The sequence below is a fragment of the Crassostrea angulata genome, chromosome 2, assembly GCF_025612915.1.
Source record: "Crassostrea angulata isolate pt1a10 chromosome 2, ASM2561291v2, whole genome shotgun sequence".
Lineage (NCBI taxonomy): Eukaryota > Metazoa > Mollusca > Bivalvia > Ostreida > Ostreidae > Magallana > Magallana angulata.
Window position 1 is genome coordinate 53324570 of NC_069112.1, and position 19245 is coordinate 53343814.

The 19245-nt window shown below is 31.5% G+C and overlaps 1 protein-coding gene across 1 annotated transcript; it reads left to right on the forward strand.

Moving 5' to 3' along the window:
• Positions 1-4439: 4439 nt before the first annotated feature.
• LOC128170538 (uncharacterized) lies at positions 4440-16936 on the forward strand. Its single transcript, XM_052836321.1, has 7 exons — positions 4440-5259; positions 8513-8746; positions 10289-10429; positions 11162-11365; positions 11926-11981; positions 13173-13310; positions 14702-16936. The coding sequence occupies exons 1-7, from the start codon at positions 5224-5226 to the stop codon at positions 14871-14873; spliced, it is 981 nt and encodes a 326-aa protein (XP_052692281.1). The 5' UTR covers positions 4440-5223; the 3' UTR covers positions 14874-16936.
• Positions 16937-19245: the final 2309 nt, after the last annotated feature.

The following is a 19245-nucleotide window of genomic DNA, read 5'->3' on the forward strand; positions in this document are numbered from 1 at the left end:
TTCAAGAGAAGAAAAAATCATGTAGAAACGAAAAACTGACAGAAATTTAATGTTATCATTTGGGAGGGGTGGGTGGGGATAGCCTGTTGTAAAGAGGAATCGATCGAACTTCCAATAACTTTTTAAAAAAACCAAATTGTGCTTTATATGTATACAAGTCATGCGTAGCACGGAATAATTCACCCTATTCACCCGTAAACAGCCAAATGAATCAATATGTAATATCGACACGTTCACTTAATTCAAAACAAACACACGTGTTTTCTGTAACTGTCATAAAGATATATATATATATATATATATATATATATATATATATATATATATATATATGTAATTGATGAGGATTCCACATTTATTGGACGAGACTGAACGAATATAACTTTATAACAATTCAGCCGACAGAGTTGTTACAAACGAGTTGGATATAACCAGTATTGGCCTCCGGACTCAATACTCTGTGTGGGTCGGACGTGGTCGAGGCTGGCCGCCTTATTCCCTACTGCCGATTTGACAATTGTACATAACTATATATAAGAATCTGATCAATGAGTATGAATTGATTGGTGATGACGTTTGGAAGCTGAGTGAAAGGTACACAGATATTAAGTTCTTAAATAAACTCAGTGGGTATTTGATGTCCAAGATATGAAAAACTGATGATTGTACAAGGTTTTTTTTAAAGAGATTAGCAGCCGGATACCTTAAGACATGGGACTCTGTCTTATTGAAATCACACGTAGAGTCCAAAAAGTGTTTATCACTACTGAAATGTTCATCTGTTACAAAAGAGATGTTGAAGTTTAATGATGAAGTCCAAAATAAAGTTAATATTCGATAGTTATCTTCTAAAACATAATATTCAGGAGTTGTTACAAAACAAATGTCAAAGAGTTATTTTTCCCATTCCCTATGGATCTATGCTGATGGATGAGCTCATTTAAACCATCAGTCATTGCGCGGAAGCAGGACTTCGCGCCATAATTTGTCCCATTCGTAATTTTTGCGCGCCGATGAGTGGACGAGTCCAAATTGGAATCATGAGAAATCCTGTGTTATAATCACAGACACGTAACCTAGGGATGGGGCGCTTCTTCCATCACCTATTTTTTCAGTAAACACTTACAGATGCGGATTTAGCAATTTGGAGAGTTGTGGTCCATTTTTTGAAAATCGATATGTGCAAACATCATTATTTGTCAATAAACCAGAACTTTTTGAACGTTTTTCGTGTGTATACAACTGTATTTTATAAACATTTATCTGATCACTATCTATTTTACATCTATTTTAACTTCAGAGTGCAGTGCATTATTGAGCGTTTTGCCGTTTTGGTTTAGGTAGGGAAGGTTTGCATAATGTCTAGCATCCAGAAACCCATGTTTCCAGGCATGAGAGAGTAATGTAAAAGAAAAAAAGAGAGTCTATGTAAAATGCCATAGTTTTTGCATTCATATATAACAGGAACAATTTTAAAATTTGACTGAGTATCTTCAATTGTCAAGCTTATATACTGTTATGTGATATTGGTACATGTTCATTTCAAAATTATTTGAAATTATGAATAATTTAATTACAGTCATATGATATACATGTACATGCATGTACTTAGATCGAAAGGGACGACTGAAGATTTTTTTTGAGATATGCACGGTTCATCTATAAATTTATGATTAGCGTCGAAAATTTAAATTCATTTATTATGTAATATCCCAATTGATACATGCATGCTTCCATTGATTTTTATTTTTATTGATGCATGTGTTTTGGAAAGCTATTACTTGTAAGGCTTTTACTGGTTATTCTTTGTCTGAGTTTAAGCACGTGATTATGTCTTTTATTTTGATTGGCTGTTGGTATACAGTGGGTAGGAATTTGAGGTTACGTAATAGTCCAAAGGGCGTCTGGGTGATGGGTGTAATTACATAACTTGCACCTGACACCTGCAAGACTCCGTGGGAATCTTGACCGTGAATGTGGAAATGATAAGCAATTGAATATATATATATATATATATATATATATATGAATACACACATAGATTTTAATTACATAAATTCTATTTTTTTATAATGTTTTTAAGCAATATTTATTTAAGTTTTGATTTCATTTCAAAATTGATTTTAGTCAGCCTGTATGTACGAGTATACACCGTTGTAGAGCTGCTCCCATATTTTAAGATTAGATTCAAAGTGTGATTATTCATTAGATATATGCAAATTGAGAAGGCGACTCTCTTTGAAAGAGCGAGCTTTGTATTAAGGTATTGAATTCACTCAGAACGCATTAAATAAGGGGTTAGTGCATTAGTTTGCCAAAGCCAAAGTTACCCATGCATGAGTGCCCCAATTTTTACTTTGGAGAGCTCCATTTCTTTTCACAAGCGCACCAGATATCTTTCTAACGCGTTTCAAGTTGGAATTGTCCTTACATTAACTTTTAATTTTCACGTTCGCATCAAATTTGGATTGCTCTGATTTGAATTATCGTTGCTCTTTTTGAACGCGTTATAGCAGTTAGTATCCAAGTTTTGATTATTTTCACGAGTGTCCCAAAATGGGCACACAATATTAGTGTTGAAATTAATTGGCGATGGTATCTCAATTAACTTATACTTGGGATATTATCCTTAACACAGGTGCTTGATGACAGGATCGACCCCCCCCCCCCCCCGTCCATTACCCAAGATTATAGACCCCCGGGACTTTATTATTATTTTTTACATTAAATTATCCTTTTATGACATTTTTTAATCTGATTTATACATTCATTGCTCCAAATTACTTAAAACAAATATTTTTCTTAGAAATCAGAACCTCTACATATAATACAAGTATATGTACAGAGGGACTGATTTTTTTCAAAAATGTTTGTTTTATATTATTTTGGGCAATGGATGAATAAATTAGTTTAGAAATATGTGATAAAAGGATAATTTAATAAAAAAGAGAAATTGAGTCCCGGGGGTCTATATATTGGGGCGGGGGGGGGGGGGGTCGATGTCGATTCTGTCCTCAAGCACCTGTGAGTCTTAAGCGTACTAAAATGCTCTAATTCGATTTTGTTTTACACAGCTAATCACTGTTAAAAGTTTCACGATCGATCGTACCTAAGTTTAATTTGGATATTCGTTGACCCGATTTATTATATTCTAAATCTATTAACCATCGCCCGAAAGTTTTGATCTTTTCACTTTATTTTTTTTTATTTTCAAGAATTGAGTGCCCACGATTTGTAAAATCTACTTTTGATTATGACTTTATCGTAAAATTTGTATCTTTAATTTTTACGATTGTCCGAACATAAGTTTACCTAAGTTGCTCTCAAATCAGCAAAACGTTGCTGCAAATTTTGAATAAGACTATTTGAGTTATTTTGATTTTTGATTTGTAAACGTAAATTTTCAAATCCCAAGGTGATAATGTGATATTTTGAGAATTGATAATTAGTTTTGAATCACATCTTTAATTAATGAACCTATGGTATCATGTATTCTAAGAGTTTCAACACCTTTAGGGATTTTGATGTACACCTGGGCATATGAGACATGTCTTGTGTATATCTTGTGTATTCTGTGTTAGTTCCAGGGTTTTTCTCAAGATGAACAGACAATAGAAGTTTATAAGATATACACAAGCGATCATAACCATGTCTAGACATACAAAGCAGGAATATCCCGGCCGATATTTCAATGGCAATGGGAACTCGATAAAGATAGAAATTAAAATTACTAACTTTTAACTATCGTAAGTAATACAGAAATATTCAGAAGCGTCCAAGGTGTTCCTTAATTACGAACAAGAAGATATTAAGTGTAAATTCTAGCTCGTGATTTTATTAATCATTACATAGTGTTAATAGTGATTTTATGGTTCAGAGGGGCGGCAGTTTGATCTATATGTACATGATAGATAGACAAATAAAATGTTTCATTCAAACTTCCAGTTTTAAGGATAATGTTGTTTTAATTTTATTAGGAATTTTGCAGAGGTTTTTTTTAATTGTTGGGAATCTTTGATGATTAATGTTATTGTTTTCCCAGCATTTGTTATTAACTTTTTAATTTCCTTTTGAGTTGAACTGATGAGTGGGTAATGAAAGCTATTATTAGCCACTCTGTTGGATTAGGGGTGGAAATTTAACAGTTTAAGGGTGATGATTTACTGTTTTATTATATTTTTGCGGGAATGTTACTACTGAGGGTGAATTTTATAATCCAAATCATTTATAGATTGATTCATTACATTTTTGTCCTTATATCTTTGCAAAGTTTATAAAATGTAGATGACGAGTCCAATTTTGTGCGACCCCGTGAAAACATGGGAATATTTGCCGACTGCGCTACCTGGCGGAGTATTCTCGCAGACGTAAAGGGGGGGGGGGGGGGTCGTGCGGATATTTATTGATCTATCGGCATTGATTTTTGATATGCATGATATAAATACGTTATTTTTATGTAATATCTTGTATTTCAATGCCATTTTTTCTGTGTGTTGAAAGCAAGGTGATGATTCAAATCAAAGTTAACCTGGATTACGTTACCTGTTTGTGTATTCCGTTCTTTTTATAGAACACGTCGTAATTTCCGGTATGAGTTTGAAAACGCGGTTTTACAAATATTCTGAAATGTTCATGGATTGAGGAAATTGTATTCAGACTCGGTATGTTGTGGTGCAAAACATATATGCTACATATTTGGTTTTGTCTTTGTGTTTGTTACATCTTGGATTTTGTGTTCAAAATATTCTGTTATCGTCGAATTTCAACAAATATTCATGTTTACCATATTTCTTTCGGATGTACCATGATCTTGGAAGTGTTTGAACTTGACCATTAATGCGTCTTTCAAAGAAATGGTTTGAAAATGGAGGATGAGATACTGATGAACGGGTAGGTTTTTGTTAGAATATCCTCGATTTTTTTTTCATGTATATCATTTTGTTGTACCGTTTATTATATTTGAAGAGTAATTTTTATTCCGGTTGTAATGATATATAGTTTGTATGTGTTATTTCATTAATTAACGGTATATTTTGAGGTGAAACTACGGCAAGAAACACAAAACCGCAACGGGTAGCCATTGTCGATATTTTTGGGGGGGTGTTTTCAACGACGTCCGCGTCGATTCCTATATAAGGCGATGCCCACAGGTCAGTTCCCCGCTGACCGTTGTTGAGAGTACTTGCATCACAGTGAAACTTGGATTGTGCATTGGATTTCGTTATGGCTACATCTTCAAAGCGACTGAAGACTGATGAGGTAGGTTATTTTCTTTAACTTTTATAAAAAAGAATTAATTTAATTTAATTTGTGTTTGACATTGTGGTGTATGTTTGCTTTTCATTGATGAAGGTAGGGGTTGGTGGATAAGTATTTTTAGCAGTAATGTTTTATTTTTTTTATTTTGTGCATTCATGAATATTGGATATAGACTTTGGTTATGTTATTTTTGTTTCATTAGGTGGATTTTTTATTTGCTTTTAATGAATTTAAAGTAGATTTGATTTATGTATTAAAGTTCAATCTGGATGGGTGTAAGGGAAGGTCTGGGTGGATGGGTACTGATACTTCATACATGTTGTTTGCTTCAGAATATTATTTAGGGTAGTGGAATTAAATTTTGACATGCAAAAATTGAAAGTTTGTTATAGTGGGAAGGCCTTTATAAATAATTTTTTGTGCATTTAGTGTGAGAGTAATGTTGGAGAAGTATAGTTGGGTGTTTCCCTGAAGGTTAAAATTTGATGGAAGGGTGATGTGAACTAAATAAGGTGTCGTTTGAAATATAAGTTGTTTTACAAGGTAATGGGGACGAAATGCATCTAAATGAAAATTGGAGATTTCTGTTTTTGGTCTTGAAAGAACTGGGATTAGCGCTTTTGTATTTTCAAGATATATCAATGATGTATTTTGTTTGTGTTTAGTCTTATTTTTTATTTATCATTTGAAGAAATTTTATGGGTTTTTTTTTTTTATCAGACCTGGTAGATGATAAGTTTAATTCATGGTAAGATTTGTGTGAGTTGTAACAGAAGAATGATTTTCTTGAATGATTGCTAGGGGTGTGAGTTCTTGGTTAGGGCAGATTTGGTCATGATAATATGATAGAGTGAATGTAATCTTTGCAAATCTGTATTTTAGAGAGCGACAGATGGAAGTTATTGAATGCATGGTTATATATGATTTCTCTGAAGCTTTTTGACGGGATTTGGACACCATTTGAGTTCAAATTTTACTATTTTTCATTCCTAGGATTGTTGATATGGGTATTACTTATTGTTTCATCAAAATTTAGATGCCACAAACTAGTTACAAGCAATGTTCATAGTTTATCTTGGTTGTCACAAGGAATTTTGTCAGAGAAATGATAATGTCTTTAATTTACTTTACATTATTGTAAACAAATATAAGACTCAAGCTTTGTTTACATAACGATGATTTGACACCTGTATTCCTCTTATAACTTATTTGACTTCTTACATTCAAACTTTGGACAATCATTTAAGATGCGCATGTGAACGACTTAATATAAGTAAAAATGAAAATAAAATTTTGATCTCATATTGTGTCCAAGTCCCTTTAAAAAATTTTTAAAGACTAAATTTATAAATTAGAATGGTTGGGATGTTCAGAAATGGGATGTAGGTATGACGTATTCACTTTGATCCAATTTATTAAAGATGGGGCCTTAAAGAAGAAAGTTGTGTGTTTTGGTTAACCCGACCTAATCTACAAAAATGTCCTAATCCTACCATTTGTAGATTTCTGTTTTTATCTGATTGTGAATTTTATGTTATTTCTAATAAGAAATCTGTTTTAAATATAACACAAACTAACATTTTTAGGATTCATGCAGGAAAAAATTATATAATATTAATGAAAAATCCCTAACTACCTAACTTAATTTTTCATCGTTGTTACCCTAAACACTCAATTTTGTTTATAAGGCTAGGTTGGATTGAAGAGCTTTGACCAACCCATTTAAAATGAGTTTGCTAAGTCTGACTTTTTTGTTATTACGGTATGAAAAATTATTATATACAAACCATTTATCTTAAGAAGTTATGGACTTTCTCCAAGTTTTGCTGAAAGATTTGAGATCCTTAAGAAATGCATATTCAAAGTAAATATAAATTATTTCTTTAAGCTAATCGGATGAAAAAAGAAACCGAAATGCATCATGGTAATGTTTACAAAACAGAATTGTTTGATTTCATCATCCGAAGGATTGGGGTTAATTATTCATCTTTCATGCTCTGCATTTTTGAAAAGAATGGAAACTTCAGAAATGTTGGAGAACAAAATTGATTGCACACAAGTTTATTTGTAATAGGCCTTAACGTTATAACCTTTATTTTTGTGATGTCGAAGTCATATCAATACAACAGTTATTGTCTCGGCATCAGTGGCAGACTTTAACATGAGAATTATCAATAAAAAATCTTGATACGTTTTTATGACAATTAATTGTTTTATTAACAGATGTTGTACATTTTTCATTGAAATTTGGCTTAATTGACTGGAAAAACTACTGCAATGTCTATTATTATAGATATATACTCAGCATAACCATCGTTTAAAAGTGGGCACAAAATTTGATATAAAATTGGAACAAGCAGCTTAAAATTAATTTAAATTTATTGGAAATATATTGCATGTCTGTAATATGATGAAAACTCATATAATGATGAAGAAAATTTGTATATGTTATGTGAATAGCTGAATTTGTAAAGATTTCTTTTAATATAGAGTTGTGGAAATAAATAGTTTGTTTTTCAAATTTACTTTGTGCTAGAACATTTAATGAAAAACATGCTTCTAATTCATAGACTCATTGAAAATTGGGTCAAGGTCAGTTCAGTTTATAAATTGTTATTCATTGCTGGCTTATTTTTTTGAATATAAAGATTAATTAAACTGATTGCAGATTGTGGGGTTTACATGAGTATAAATATATAATTAGAAATCATTGTTTTATCTGATTACCGGTAAATGAAGTTTTAATTTACTTGTTATAAATTTGTGAGATGTTTTAATTTACTTGTCTTTAACTATTAATTTGTTGAAAAACAATTCCTCTCTGAAATGTACATATCAATACACATGCATGCATAAAATTAGATTTAATGAAATGAATCTAATTCAAATTAATTAATGGAATTTAATGATTTTTATTCTACAGTGATATATTTTTATATTGTAAACTAACTTCATTGTGAATATCTGTGGGCTCGGTAAAATTATTGTGGGTTTGTATTGGTTGAAGAGTTGGGAACTCACATGGCCTCTGGGTTTCAAAATGTTATTTGCAACTCAGCATAAGAAATTATGTTTTTGATCCTGTGAAGTTGTTAGCGTGAAGAATGATAATTGTTCAATAAAAATATCTTGGATATATTTCTTTTATCGATTAATTTCAACTGTTTTTCTTTCACAGGTATGTTTATTTTTATTAAAAATCATCAATATAAGCTAGCTAGACTATAATTCGTATTGTTTATTGTTTTGGTAGGGACCGTCACCACTGACACTGTTCATTATGGAAGATTTGTTAGTGAGGAGATATGCCAATGGTGGGATGTTTGGAACTGGTTTTGCCCTGTCATCTGCGTCTTCGTTCAAGACCGTCATTTCAATAGTGGTAAATGAGAAGCATTTGCAAACCATTAGGGAAGGGATGAGCTTCATTTTGTTGAAGTTCGCCACGCTGCAAGATGGTACAGTAAAGATCGGGCAAAACACTGTGGTGAGTAGATTTTTCTTTCAATGTGGTATACTTAATATGGGGTGTATTTGAATTTTTATATCTTTGTGTGGGTTTATTCCTTTACATGAAGATTGAAGTTTTATTGTAAATTTTAAGTTGGTTGGTTAAAAAATGGATAGTGTATATGTTGTATTTTAATATTGTGACATTGTATTGTTGCTTTTAGAATTCAAATTTCATAATGGGAGTGTCATATGTGAGGGTTATGAAAGGCATTTTTGTGGTTAGTTTTTATTCAATACTGGTTTTCAAAAATTTACTGATCTGTTTGGTATGAAATACTGGTACTTTCTGTATATTCGTTTGGGAGGTCAGGAAATAACATAAATATTGCCATTTTTACAGGGATATTGTAGGAATTAAAGGAAATTTATGGTGTTTTTCATCATCGTAATGGTTAATGAAAAATGCTGTTTTCAAACATGAGGGAGATTTTAGTGTCTTATATTGAAAAAAAAATTTCTGGGATGTTGAACTGTGATTAATAGCTTTAGATAGTGAAATTTTGGAACAAAATTAACCTTTCATATTCCATTTTTTTTTTCATGTTAGAGGTAATGGGAGCTTCCTGTTGAATTGTTTGTGTTGTTTTGTGAGCTAATGTTTGAAGCTGTATTGATTACATTCTTAAAATTGTGCAGCTATATGCATTTCTTATAGCTAAGCACATGAATGCACGCTGATATATCTTTTTTAGATTCCAAATTGTTCTTGGAGTGAATGTCGCAGATTTTTTAGTAAATCAAAGTTGTTGTTTGTGTAGCAAACATATATGTTATTAAATATCAATGTTAAATCATGATATTGTGGAATCATATTTCACTCTATTCATGGGTAGCCGAAATGTTCAGGTTCGTACGTTGGGATTGAATTTCATTGGTAACAATATTTTATGTCTTGGCTGATGGTTTTGTGTGGTTTCATGTGAGATGAATTTTTAATTGAGTGTAGCAGGTCAGTGCCGTATAGGTTTTTATCAGTACTTCGCGTTGTGTTTATTTTTGTTTTGAGACTGAATTTGACATCTACATTAAGAATTAAACTTTACTATATTATAAATAAGGTATGAAAACGACTTAATCTCAATATAGATAAACCAGATATAATTAACCAAAACTCAAAAGTGAATGAAAACCAAGATTAGCAACCCTTTATAAATTTATTATAACGAAATAAGAACACAAGTCAATAGCAGGTACTTAAAATCCCCTGTGCAACCCTAAAACTGAACTTTAACAGGGACCTCAAATAGACAGACAAGAGAAACCAGCCGTCTCCCTTGTCAAATAAGGACTTACATGGGTTTATATACGGAAAAGAGAACAGACAACTGTCATTAATGTTATTGGCTATTGTATAAAGTAGGCGTTACCAAACTAATAGATTAAATCACATCGGGATCGAAATGCTAATAATAATAAATATTAACGAACCCCCGATCTACGACATGAGGTTGTCAATGGAGCTATATTTTTAGCATATTTTTACTGATTTTGACAATTCTCTTTGTGTTAATTTCAGGTTATGCACACTAAGAGACCCTCTACCATGGACGAAAATGTTGTGAGGAAGTTTACAAATCCACCAATGGTGGATGAGCTGGGGAGGATTGCGTCACTGGACAACAAAATGAGGGTGTCAGTGAAAGGAGAAGTGTCTAATGTAAGTTGTTATGATATTTTGAGAGATTAGAATCTTACATATTGTGGAAGTGATTGATGTCTTCTGTAAAAACTAAAAAGTGATAGCCACACTGAGGTTTTTGCATCGACCAGAGTCTTGAAATATTCTGATGACTTATAGTGGGCTTGATGTTGAAGACCTAATTTAATGTATTGATTTGATTGTTGAGTGAAGCTGATATAGACATATATAGAGAAATACCTTTATGTTTGGATAGGTTGTTGTATCTACTAGTATATGAATTGTTGAAAGATAGGATTTGAAAGCTCTATCTATTTTCTGCAAACTTAATGGTTACCGGTAATTTGTGCATTGGCTTTATTATTCCCCTTATTGATATGACATGAAGTATTACACAAGGACGTTGATTTTACGATGCCGATATGATGTTTGAAAGCAAATACTTAAATTACCACAATTTTTGCTTTCTTAATGGATTTAGATGTGCTTTTCTTTTAATTTCGTTTTTGATTTAGGCTTCAATTATTATGTCATTTATCGGCATATTGAACTAAAGTTATTTATATTTTGATGAATTAGTTTGTAAATTTGTTACCTGAAATGTTTTCTTCCAACTGGTATAGGGGTAATGAAATGCATTTAATCATATTTGTCACCTTGATGGTATTTGTCACAGCACCTTTGTTTGGTGTATTGAATGCAAATGTTTGGTGCATGTGCATTTTTATTTTTCTTATTGGTGTGTTTAAGGTATCGGGCATCATTGAGACAAATGAAACAAAAAGAAAGATTGTCACTCTATCTGACGGTAATGCAACAGTGGACGTTAAATTATGGGGAGAGCTGGCATCCTTAAGGATTTTCAGTGGTTCCGTTGTTGAGATCTCCTGCGTGCACGTGGATTTATACCAGGGCAGGAGATCATTAAACTCATCTGCGAGCACAAAAGTTAAGGTAATATTGGTTATTTTTATTGATGATGTCGAGTCATATTTGACAGATGACAATGTTTGATGGGAGTTGATCTTATCATTCAACAGTTTTAAAAGTGCATGGTTTTAGTATTTGTAGATTTATGTATGGAATAAGTATTTAGTTTTATATAAATCGCATACTATTTACTCTCATATTTTGCATTTAGACCAGAATAGCACTTTATTAAGATTTAGATCAAGGTCAAACTGTTAGGTGTGTTATTTTCAATTTCTTTCTCTAATGGGTATCATAGAGTGTAGCTTTGAAAGTGAAAATCATTTTGTCGTGAATTAATAAGTTTTGGAATTATAATCGTTAAACTAAATTGTTCTTGTCCAAGACTGTGGTCAAAGATTTCTTAAATTTCAATTAAACTGAAAAGTTTAAATTTATGAAAGGTCAATTCTACCTGTTCTAAATTGAAATTGCATGTACTTGAATGAAAGATTTTCAATGTTTTAAATGTGTTGTTTGTTAATGGTAGTAACTACTAGGATATTTATTTATAGATTTTATATTTAAATCATCTTGTATTGTAGAACATTGACGTTGAAGATGAGTTTTCCGGAGTCATTGATGGTGTTTCTTTTGACGAGTAAGTTGTAGAAATATCAAATTTGATCATGCACCATTACAATTAACTGCAAATTGAGTTTATTGTTATGGTCAAGATGAAAGATATATTCAGCCATTGTTAAAGCTCGTGTGGAATTGCAAAGCTTAATTCTTTTTCGTCTGTGATGTTTAATATATTGACATGTCTTTTAATTGATGTAATCATGGGAAGTGGCTTCTTTTTGGTTCGATGTAGAACACATGCTTGAAAACTTGATATTCAGTCGACTTTGAAAAGCATTTGTGTCCCTTTTATTCAAAGTGTGGTACTTAATTCAAACCTGACAAAATTGTTGATAACAGTGACTTTCAAAATGGCTATCTATCAAAACAAGGAATGTATTTTGTTGAAAAGTGGTAGATTTTTATAAAACCGGAAGGCGGGATACAAAGCTGAAAAGGAGTAGAGTTTTGCAGTGATTGATTGAGTTAAATTAACTTGTATGTGATTGCACAATTATGTATTAGGTAGTCTATGATTTTGTATCTTAGCATTTGAATAATTCTATGACTTTAGATCATGTATCAAAATATTACCATATGTTAGCATTTGAATAATTCTATGATTTTTGGTCATGTATCAAAATTTGAATGACCTTAAGTCAGACCCCACAGGGGGTGTAAACTTAAGTTACAGTTTGTTGAGTATTATCTTAACATCTAGAGGGATTTCACGATGTTTTTTTTCCATGAAGCTGATAAATGGTACAAATTTTGTAATTTGGTAATGTATGGGCAAGCTGAAATCACAAATCAAAATGTTTCGGGTTATAAATTTGATATTATGTAACAGATGGATATATAAGTTGTTCAGTTTAAAGTGTTAAGTTTTATCTGAAAGTATCAAGAAATATGGGAAAAGAAAACTAAAAGTTTAAATTTTTGGCAATAAGCTGTACTGTTCCAGCGTATGTATAAAGAAAAGTACAATAGGGCCTTGGTATTTCCCATAAGGAAATGTGGATAAATATTAGCTAATTTTTAAAGATTTATGCAAGATTCATCATGGCATCTGTTCCTTATTGTCTAGATATATTGATTTTGTTTCTGTAATGCTGATTTGATCAGAGTTATAGCTGTTGTAAATGAGGTGAGCGATGTGGTCACTGGGTCTCTTGTTAAATGTTTTGAATTTATGTCAGTTATACTCATATCTTTGTTTTTAATTTAGGTCAAACACATCAATTTTGATAAATGACGAGATGCTTTCCTGCTCAACGGAGCAGCTGAGTGACATTTTCCCAGGTGGAGTTTTTGCCGAAAACAAACATGTGAAGGGAAGGAAGAGGAGGAGTGTAATTACAGTTCTGTAAGTATAAGTTATATTTTGATTTATGTTTTATGAATGTGTTGTGGTTCTAATTTCTTTAGCATTTATGTGTGTATGTAAGTGATAACATTTGTAAATTGCTGAGCTGGATGGAAAGAAGCATTCTTTTTGCTGTTGTTGTTATTGTCAATGATGCAAACACTTCATTTGATAGATGGTGAATAAGAGAATCATTGTTGTAATAGAGTTTTCTAGAGTTAATTTTGAAAGAATGTTATGTTACAAATGTGTTTATTCTGTGGTGAGTCTCATGATTCAGATGAATGCTGAGTTATTCACATATTTCCTTTTTTGCCAATTAATTGGTTTGCTAGCAAGTACATTAGTCTTTTTACTGGGCTACAATATATGCTTTCCTTCGCAGCGGGGCATTCTGGGTTTATTTCTGTAAATACAGTGTATTGTGTCAACTTCATTTTATCATCTACATATGAGCTGAAGTTTTGTGGTCATTTTTTGTTCAACCTGTACTTGAATGCAAAAAGTTAACAGTATAGCATATGTCTTTGACTGTTGGATTGATGAGTAATTTCTAAAATACAAATAGCTATTTTTATTATGAACAACCTTCCGGGCCCTTTCTGTTGAGTTTGGAAAACAGTTTCAGATTTGTTTTTCTAGCTTGGTTGAGAAAAACGACTATATATAGCTACTAAACAGAGCCATTATTTCTAATTGTGCATGATCTCTTTCTCACATCAAAATTGAAGTTACAGTTTATACAGGAATGATATATAAGTACAGTTGTTCAGTATTGTGTGTTTGGATGTAAAGCACACACAGATTTACCATTCTGAAATGACAAAATCATATCCGAATATAAATTTTGTGAACTCATGAAAATTATTTATTGTTTGAGATATTTAATGTAATGGGTTTGAAATCTACTTCTGTGTGTTTATGATGGCTACAGTAAGTGTTAGCTCACCCTTTTGTTAAAAAGATGAATTTATTTCAATCTCAGCCCGTGCATTGATTTTATTGGCATGAATATTATGACCAGTTTCATATATATAGATGCAGTCTGAAAATCTTATCTGAACTGACAATCTGTGGATTTATTGTTTAGCTGCAGTGAAGTCCAAGTCCAAGCACCTTTAAGGATTGTTTTTTTACAGGAGTTGATATATGCATGGTTATTGTTTTGCTGAAGGATATTTAGGTGATGATTGTGGTGCATGTATTACCTGGTACTTAGTTTTTTATTTTTAGAGTTTTGAAGCAAAAGCAGCATCATTAATGGAAAATGAAGATGAATATATATATATGATAATTGTTTTAATGATTTTTGGTTGGTTTTTCTAGGGGAAGATATGACAACTATGAAAACTTTTGCATTGAAGTTGTATTTATTTTGTTATTAATTTTAGGGAAGAAGATGTCGTAGCCATGGTAGCTGAAGATGTTGATAAGATGGTAGCAGTTGTTGGTGAAGACAAATTACCAGAGGATGAGTTACTTGGTGAGGATAAGGAAGAGAAAGACATTGATAATGAAGCAGAGGTAGTTACTGAGGACATTGACAATTTACTTTTCAAATAAACATTGTTTCGATGGGTCGGCTATTGTTTGAATGGGATGCTTTTTTATGAACATGTCAAATCTGTTTTCTTTAAAATGGATTTAGGAGTCTCTCCTGTTTTGATTTGAACATGTATGTCATTGTAGATACTTTTCGAGATTTTGCTCAAAGACAAATTTCTCCTTGAAAGGAAATGTTTAAAGTTGATTCTAATTACACTGTAGTATTTTGTTTTGATCTTTGTATTTTTTCCATTTCTGTCTCAGGAAAAGCTCTTCAAAATTGAATCTGTTTGATGTTCATTTATTTTATTGGGTGGGTTTTTTTTGCAGTTTGGGGTAAGCTTTATTTTAAAAGGTGTTTATTTAGGGTTGATTATTTAGCTGTTGGTTTCCTTTGAATGTTGTTCTAAAATATGAAGTTGTAATCTTTAAAATTATAAGTTCTGAAATGATTATATATAAGCTCTTCCATGGTGTTGACACTAGAACTTACCTTTTTACTGTAATCATGTTAGATTGAATTTTGAGATGATATTTTTTTGTTTGTTACTGTATTTAGAGATTTACTTTTTCTGGGATCTCATGTTGGATTGATTTTGTAAATCAATAAACTGAAGTTTTGGTTTGTGTATGTAAGGCTTCATTGGCTTCAGGAGATTTTTTTCATTTTTGTTTGTTAGAATTTAGAGTTTTACTTATGAACAGTGATCTGTTAGTGCCATTTTCAAGATTTAACTCATATTCATGTTATTTGACTGGTCCCTTGTTTGAGAAAGTTTATTTGTGTGTAATGGAAGTGGTCCCTTGTTTGAGAATGTTTATTTGTGTGAAATGGAAGTGGTCCGTTGTTTGAGAAAGTTTATTTGTGTGAAATGGAAGGGTTAAGGAGTGGTTCTTCATTACTTTGTGTTGAAATCGTTTGAGAGAAGTAAATGTTTTATTGTTTGCTTTTTTAGTCTCAATGAAAAGTTAGCTGTTTTGTTGTAATTTGCAGATTCTTTTTATTTACTGTAAAGGGACATTACTTTGTGTTTTTCTTGATGAAATCGTTGAGAGTGGTAAATGTCGTATTGTTTGCTTTTTTGGTCACAATGAAAATTTAGCTTTTTTGTCGTAATTTGTAGATTCTTTAACTTCCAATGAAGATACATTAACATTTTAATTTTGTTTTTGTCTTGAGAAGTTTTGTGATTGTCATTTGATATGGGGTTTATTTAAAGGAAAGAATGTGAGATGTGGGAAGATTGGTTTGATTGTTAATGGATGTATTTTGGATAGGTTGGAAAGTCTGCTTGAGCTGAATTGTATTCCATAGACTAAGATAGATGTGTAGTGTAATATTTGTGTTTGTTAATGCAGAATATGTTGGACAGTTGAATGTTTTCTATCTATGTGGAGTATGCTTGTTTTAGTTTGAGACAATGATTTTGGAAATGGTCGAAATTTTAAAACTCCAGTTCCAGTGGGTAATATTTTGGATTTTTGTAACATGTTTATAATGTATTCTTTTTATGAAAATGAGATTATAATTGAATTGAAAAGCTTAAGGGGAGAAGACGTATGTTATTTTTGACAATTTTTTTTAAAAATATGAACACTGCTTCACCTATGTTTAAGGTGACTGAAGGATTGAAGGTGTTGTAAATATTAGTAGTGCTGTTTTTTTTAGTATAGTTTTGTTTTTGGACATTTATTTATTATTTTAATTTTTGTTTGTAAGAGTTATTATAGATGGTTTTTGAAATGTTATTGTTTTGATTGTTATATGTCAAGAGTTTAACATATGAAGAATTGTGGGAAAGTGTCTGGAAAATCTGGGTATACCGTTAAATATGGATCCGGGGTTTAAATTTGTTCAATTGAACCTAAAACTGGTGCTTGTGCTGATGTGATAAATTTTAAGCTTTATTGAATCTATTATAAAGTTTAAGTATTTGCCTGTATACTTGATGGGAGGGTAAACTATGAAAATGTTTAAATATCTTATTTGGTTTTGATAAATGTAAATTATGCTGTTAATGGTGGTTTCCAATTTGTGAAATGCAGGTTCTTAGCAGACTAGGCAATTCTTATGATATTCATGATTTACTGTTGAAATAAACTTTGTTTTTATTTCTGATGACTTGTTTTCTCTTTTATGTACCGGTATTTACATGGACAGTTATTGGGAAATGTTCACAAATGGTCATACCTTAAAGCTTATAAATATTTTCATTTACAATGAGATATCCTCATACAATGGTTAATCCATAAATAGGGAGACTTTTGTCATAACTGGACAACCAAATGTAAATTGATTTGGAAATTACATAATTAAGCAAGAGTATCAAACAATTTACAAGAGAATCTAATACCAAAAAAATGTCCCCACTTTGCACGGGCAAAATTTGTGTCATGTCAACAATGAAGCAATATAAAGATGAAGGCTTATCTTTAGGATTTGGGCTTAAACCCATATAATATTGAAACCTCAAATTAAGTACAGTCATATGGTATTCTATTTACCAAATTATGACGGGATATGTTCTTTGAAGAACGAACATTAGTAATTAAGACTGATATTTCCCTTTAAAGTTGACTAAAAACAGTGACGTCCCTGGGTGTTTTGGAGCAGCGAGAGTGGTTTTATCTTGGTTAAAGGTTAATTCAAACTGTGGGAATGATCAATGGTACAAAATGCAAGTTGACAATTATTGCAAGTTCGTGTTTAACTGAAATGCATTTTGTGGGGGTGGTACTAATTGTATTTTGAAATTCAAATAGTTCAGAGGAAAGTATAATGTTTGTGAATATTTGGTTAAAATTTAAGTAATGTCAGCTGACATTCAGGCTTATTCTTATTGTTAACCAAGATACACACGGTTGGAAAGGGAAACTTTGAAGAGCTAACTTATGATTTTGGAACGAATGTGTGTAAATTAGCTAGATGTTAAATGGTACAGTGCCTTTTTAAATTGTAAGGTGAAAGCTAGAAGAGTCTAAGCGTTATATGAAGATAGGGTATATCTATAAATTGTTCCTGTTTTCTCTTGACGTCATGTTTTTAACGTTACTGTGCACCTTAGAAACAAAACATGTTGTTTTAAACGGCGGTAACAAAAATATTTTACAAAAAGGGGCTAAAACCTTGTATATCGATAAATTAGGTGTTGGTGCACATATTGATCTGTTAGCTATGACTGTCATGAAAAATATATAATGGAGAGTGACATTGTTTTCATATTTTTGGATTGACCTTAGTATGAAGATGAAAATGTTATGTAATTAGAATGTTTATTTAAAGAAAGGTATTATTGCAACTCAAATTTGAAAGAAAACACTTCAGCCAAAATGGTGGTGCCTAAAGTGACAATACTATTTGAAGTAACAGGTTGCAAATTTGTAATTAAAATGGCTGATTTAGTAGCCGCTGACTCTTATGAAGTATACATATTGATTTGCTAATCCTGACCTTATGAGGGCCAGAATGAGATTTCTGTGTCTGGAAAGAACTCAGTAATTTGAGTGCAAAACCTATGAATTACTGGAATAATGAACCTGGACTTTAGAAAAGAATAGCTCTATCTTTATTAATTTCTTTAGGCAGAGGGGTGGCAATATATGGTAATGAAAACACATTGTTTAAAAAGATTCTCCAGTTCATTTTTCAACTTGATGCTTCAACAACATATTCAATCATTTTGAATCGATCAATTTCATTTGAGGCTTTTTTTTTATATACTTGGTGCTTAATGCAAATTTCCAATGGAATGATATCAGATACTGAGAATAAATAGTACATAAATTGCAATTAATGGAAGTCCAATAGATCCATTTTATTAGTAAGGGATTATCAGATCCCAATTCAAATCTAGCCTGTTGTGAATGAAGTATTCTTTTAATGCTATTAAAGTTGTGAATGATATTGCAAACCACATTTCAGAATTTGAGAGATATTGCTTTTGATTTTTCTTAAATTTGCATTACAAAATCTATCATGACGAATTATTTAATTATTTTTCTCAAGAAATAAATAAAGTACAGATTTCATTCGTTCGGTATTTTTGCCAATGGGTTTGAGGACATGGAAGTGTTTTAAATTGCAGTGAACAAATGTTAAGTTATGTGCTCTGTCCATGCTGTTTTGGGACAACAGTCATATTTGTCAGAAACCAGAATTAATGAATCTTTTAAGCATTATCTTTTGATTTAACTTTCAGTAAGATATTGGGATATCAATATTTTAGTTCATATGCGGTCAATTATGTGATATATAGATCCTTGCCCTATCGAAAGCTATGCATCTATTATTTTTAACCCACATTTTATTCCAATTTTCTATAGAAGACCACAAAACATATACTTATCAAATATTAAAATGATGATAGGGGTAGTAAAGGTATTTTTAAAG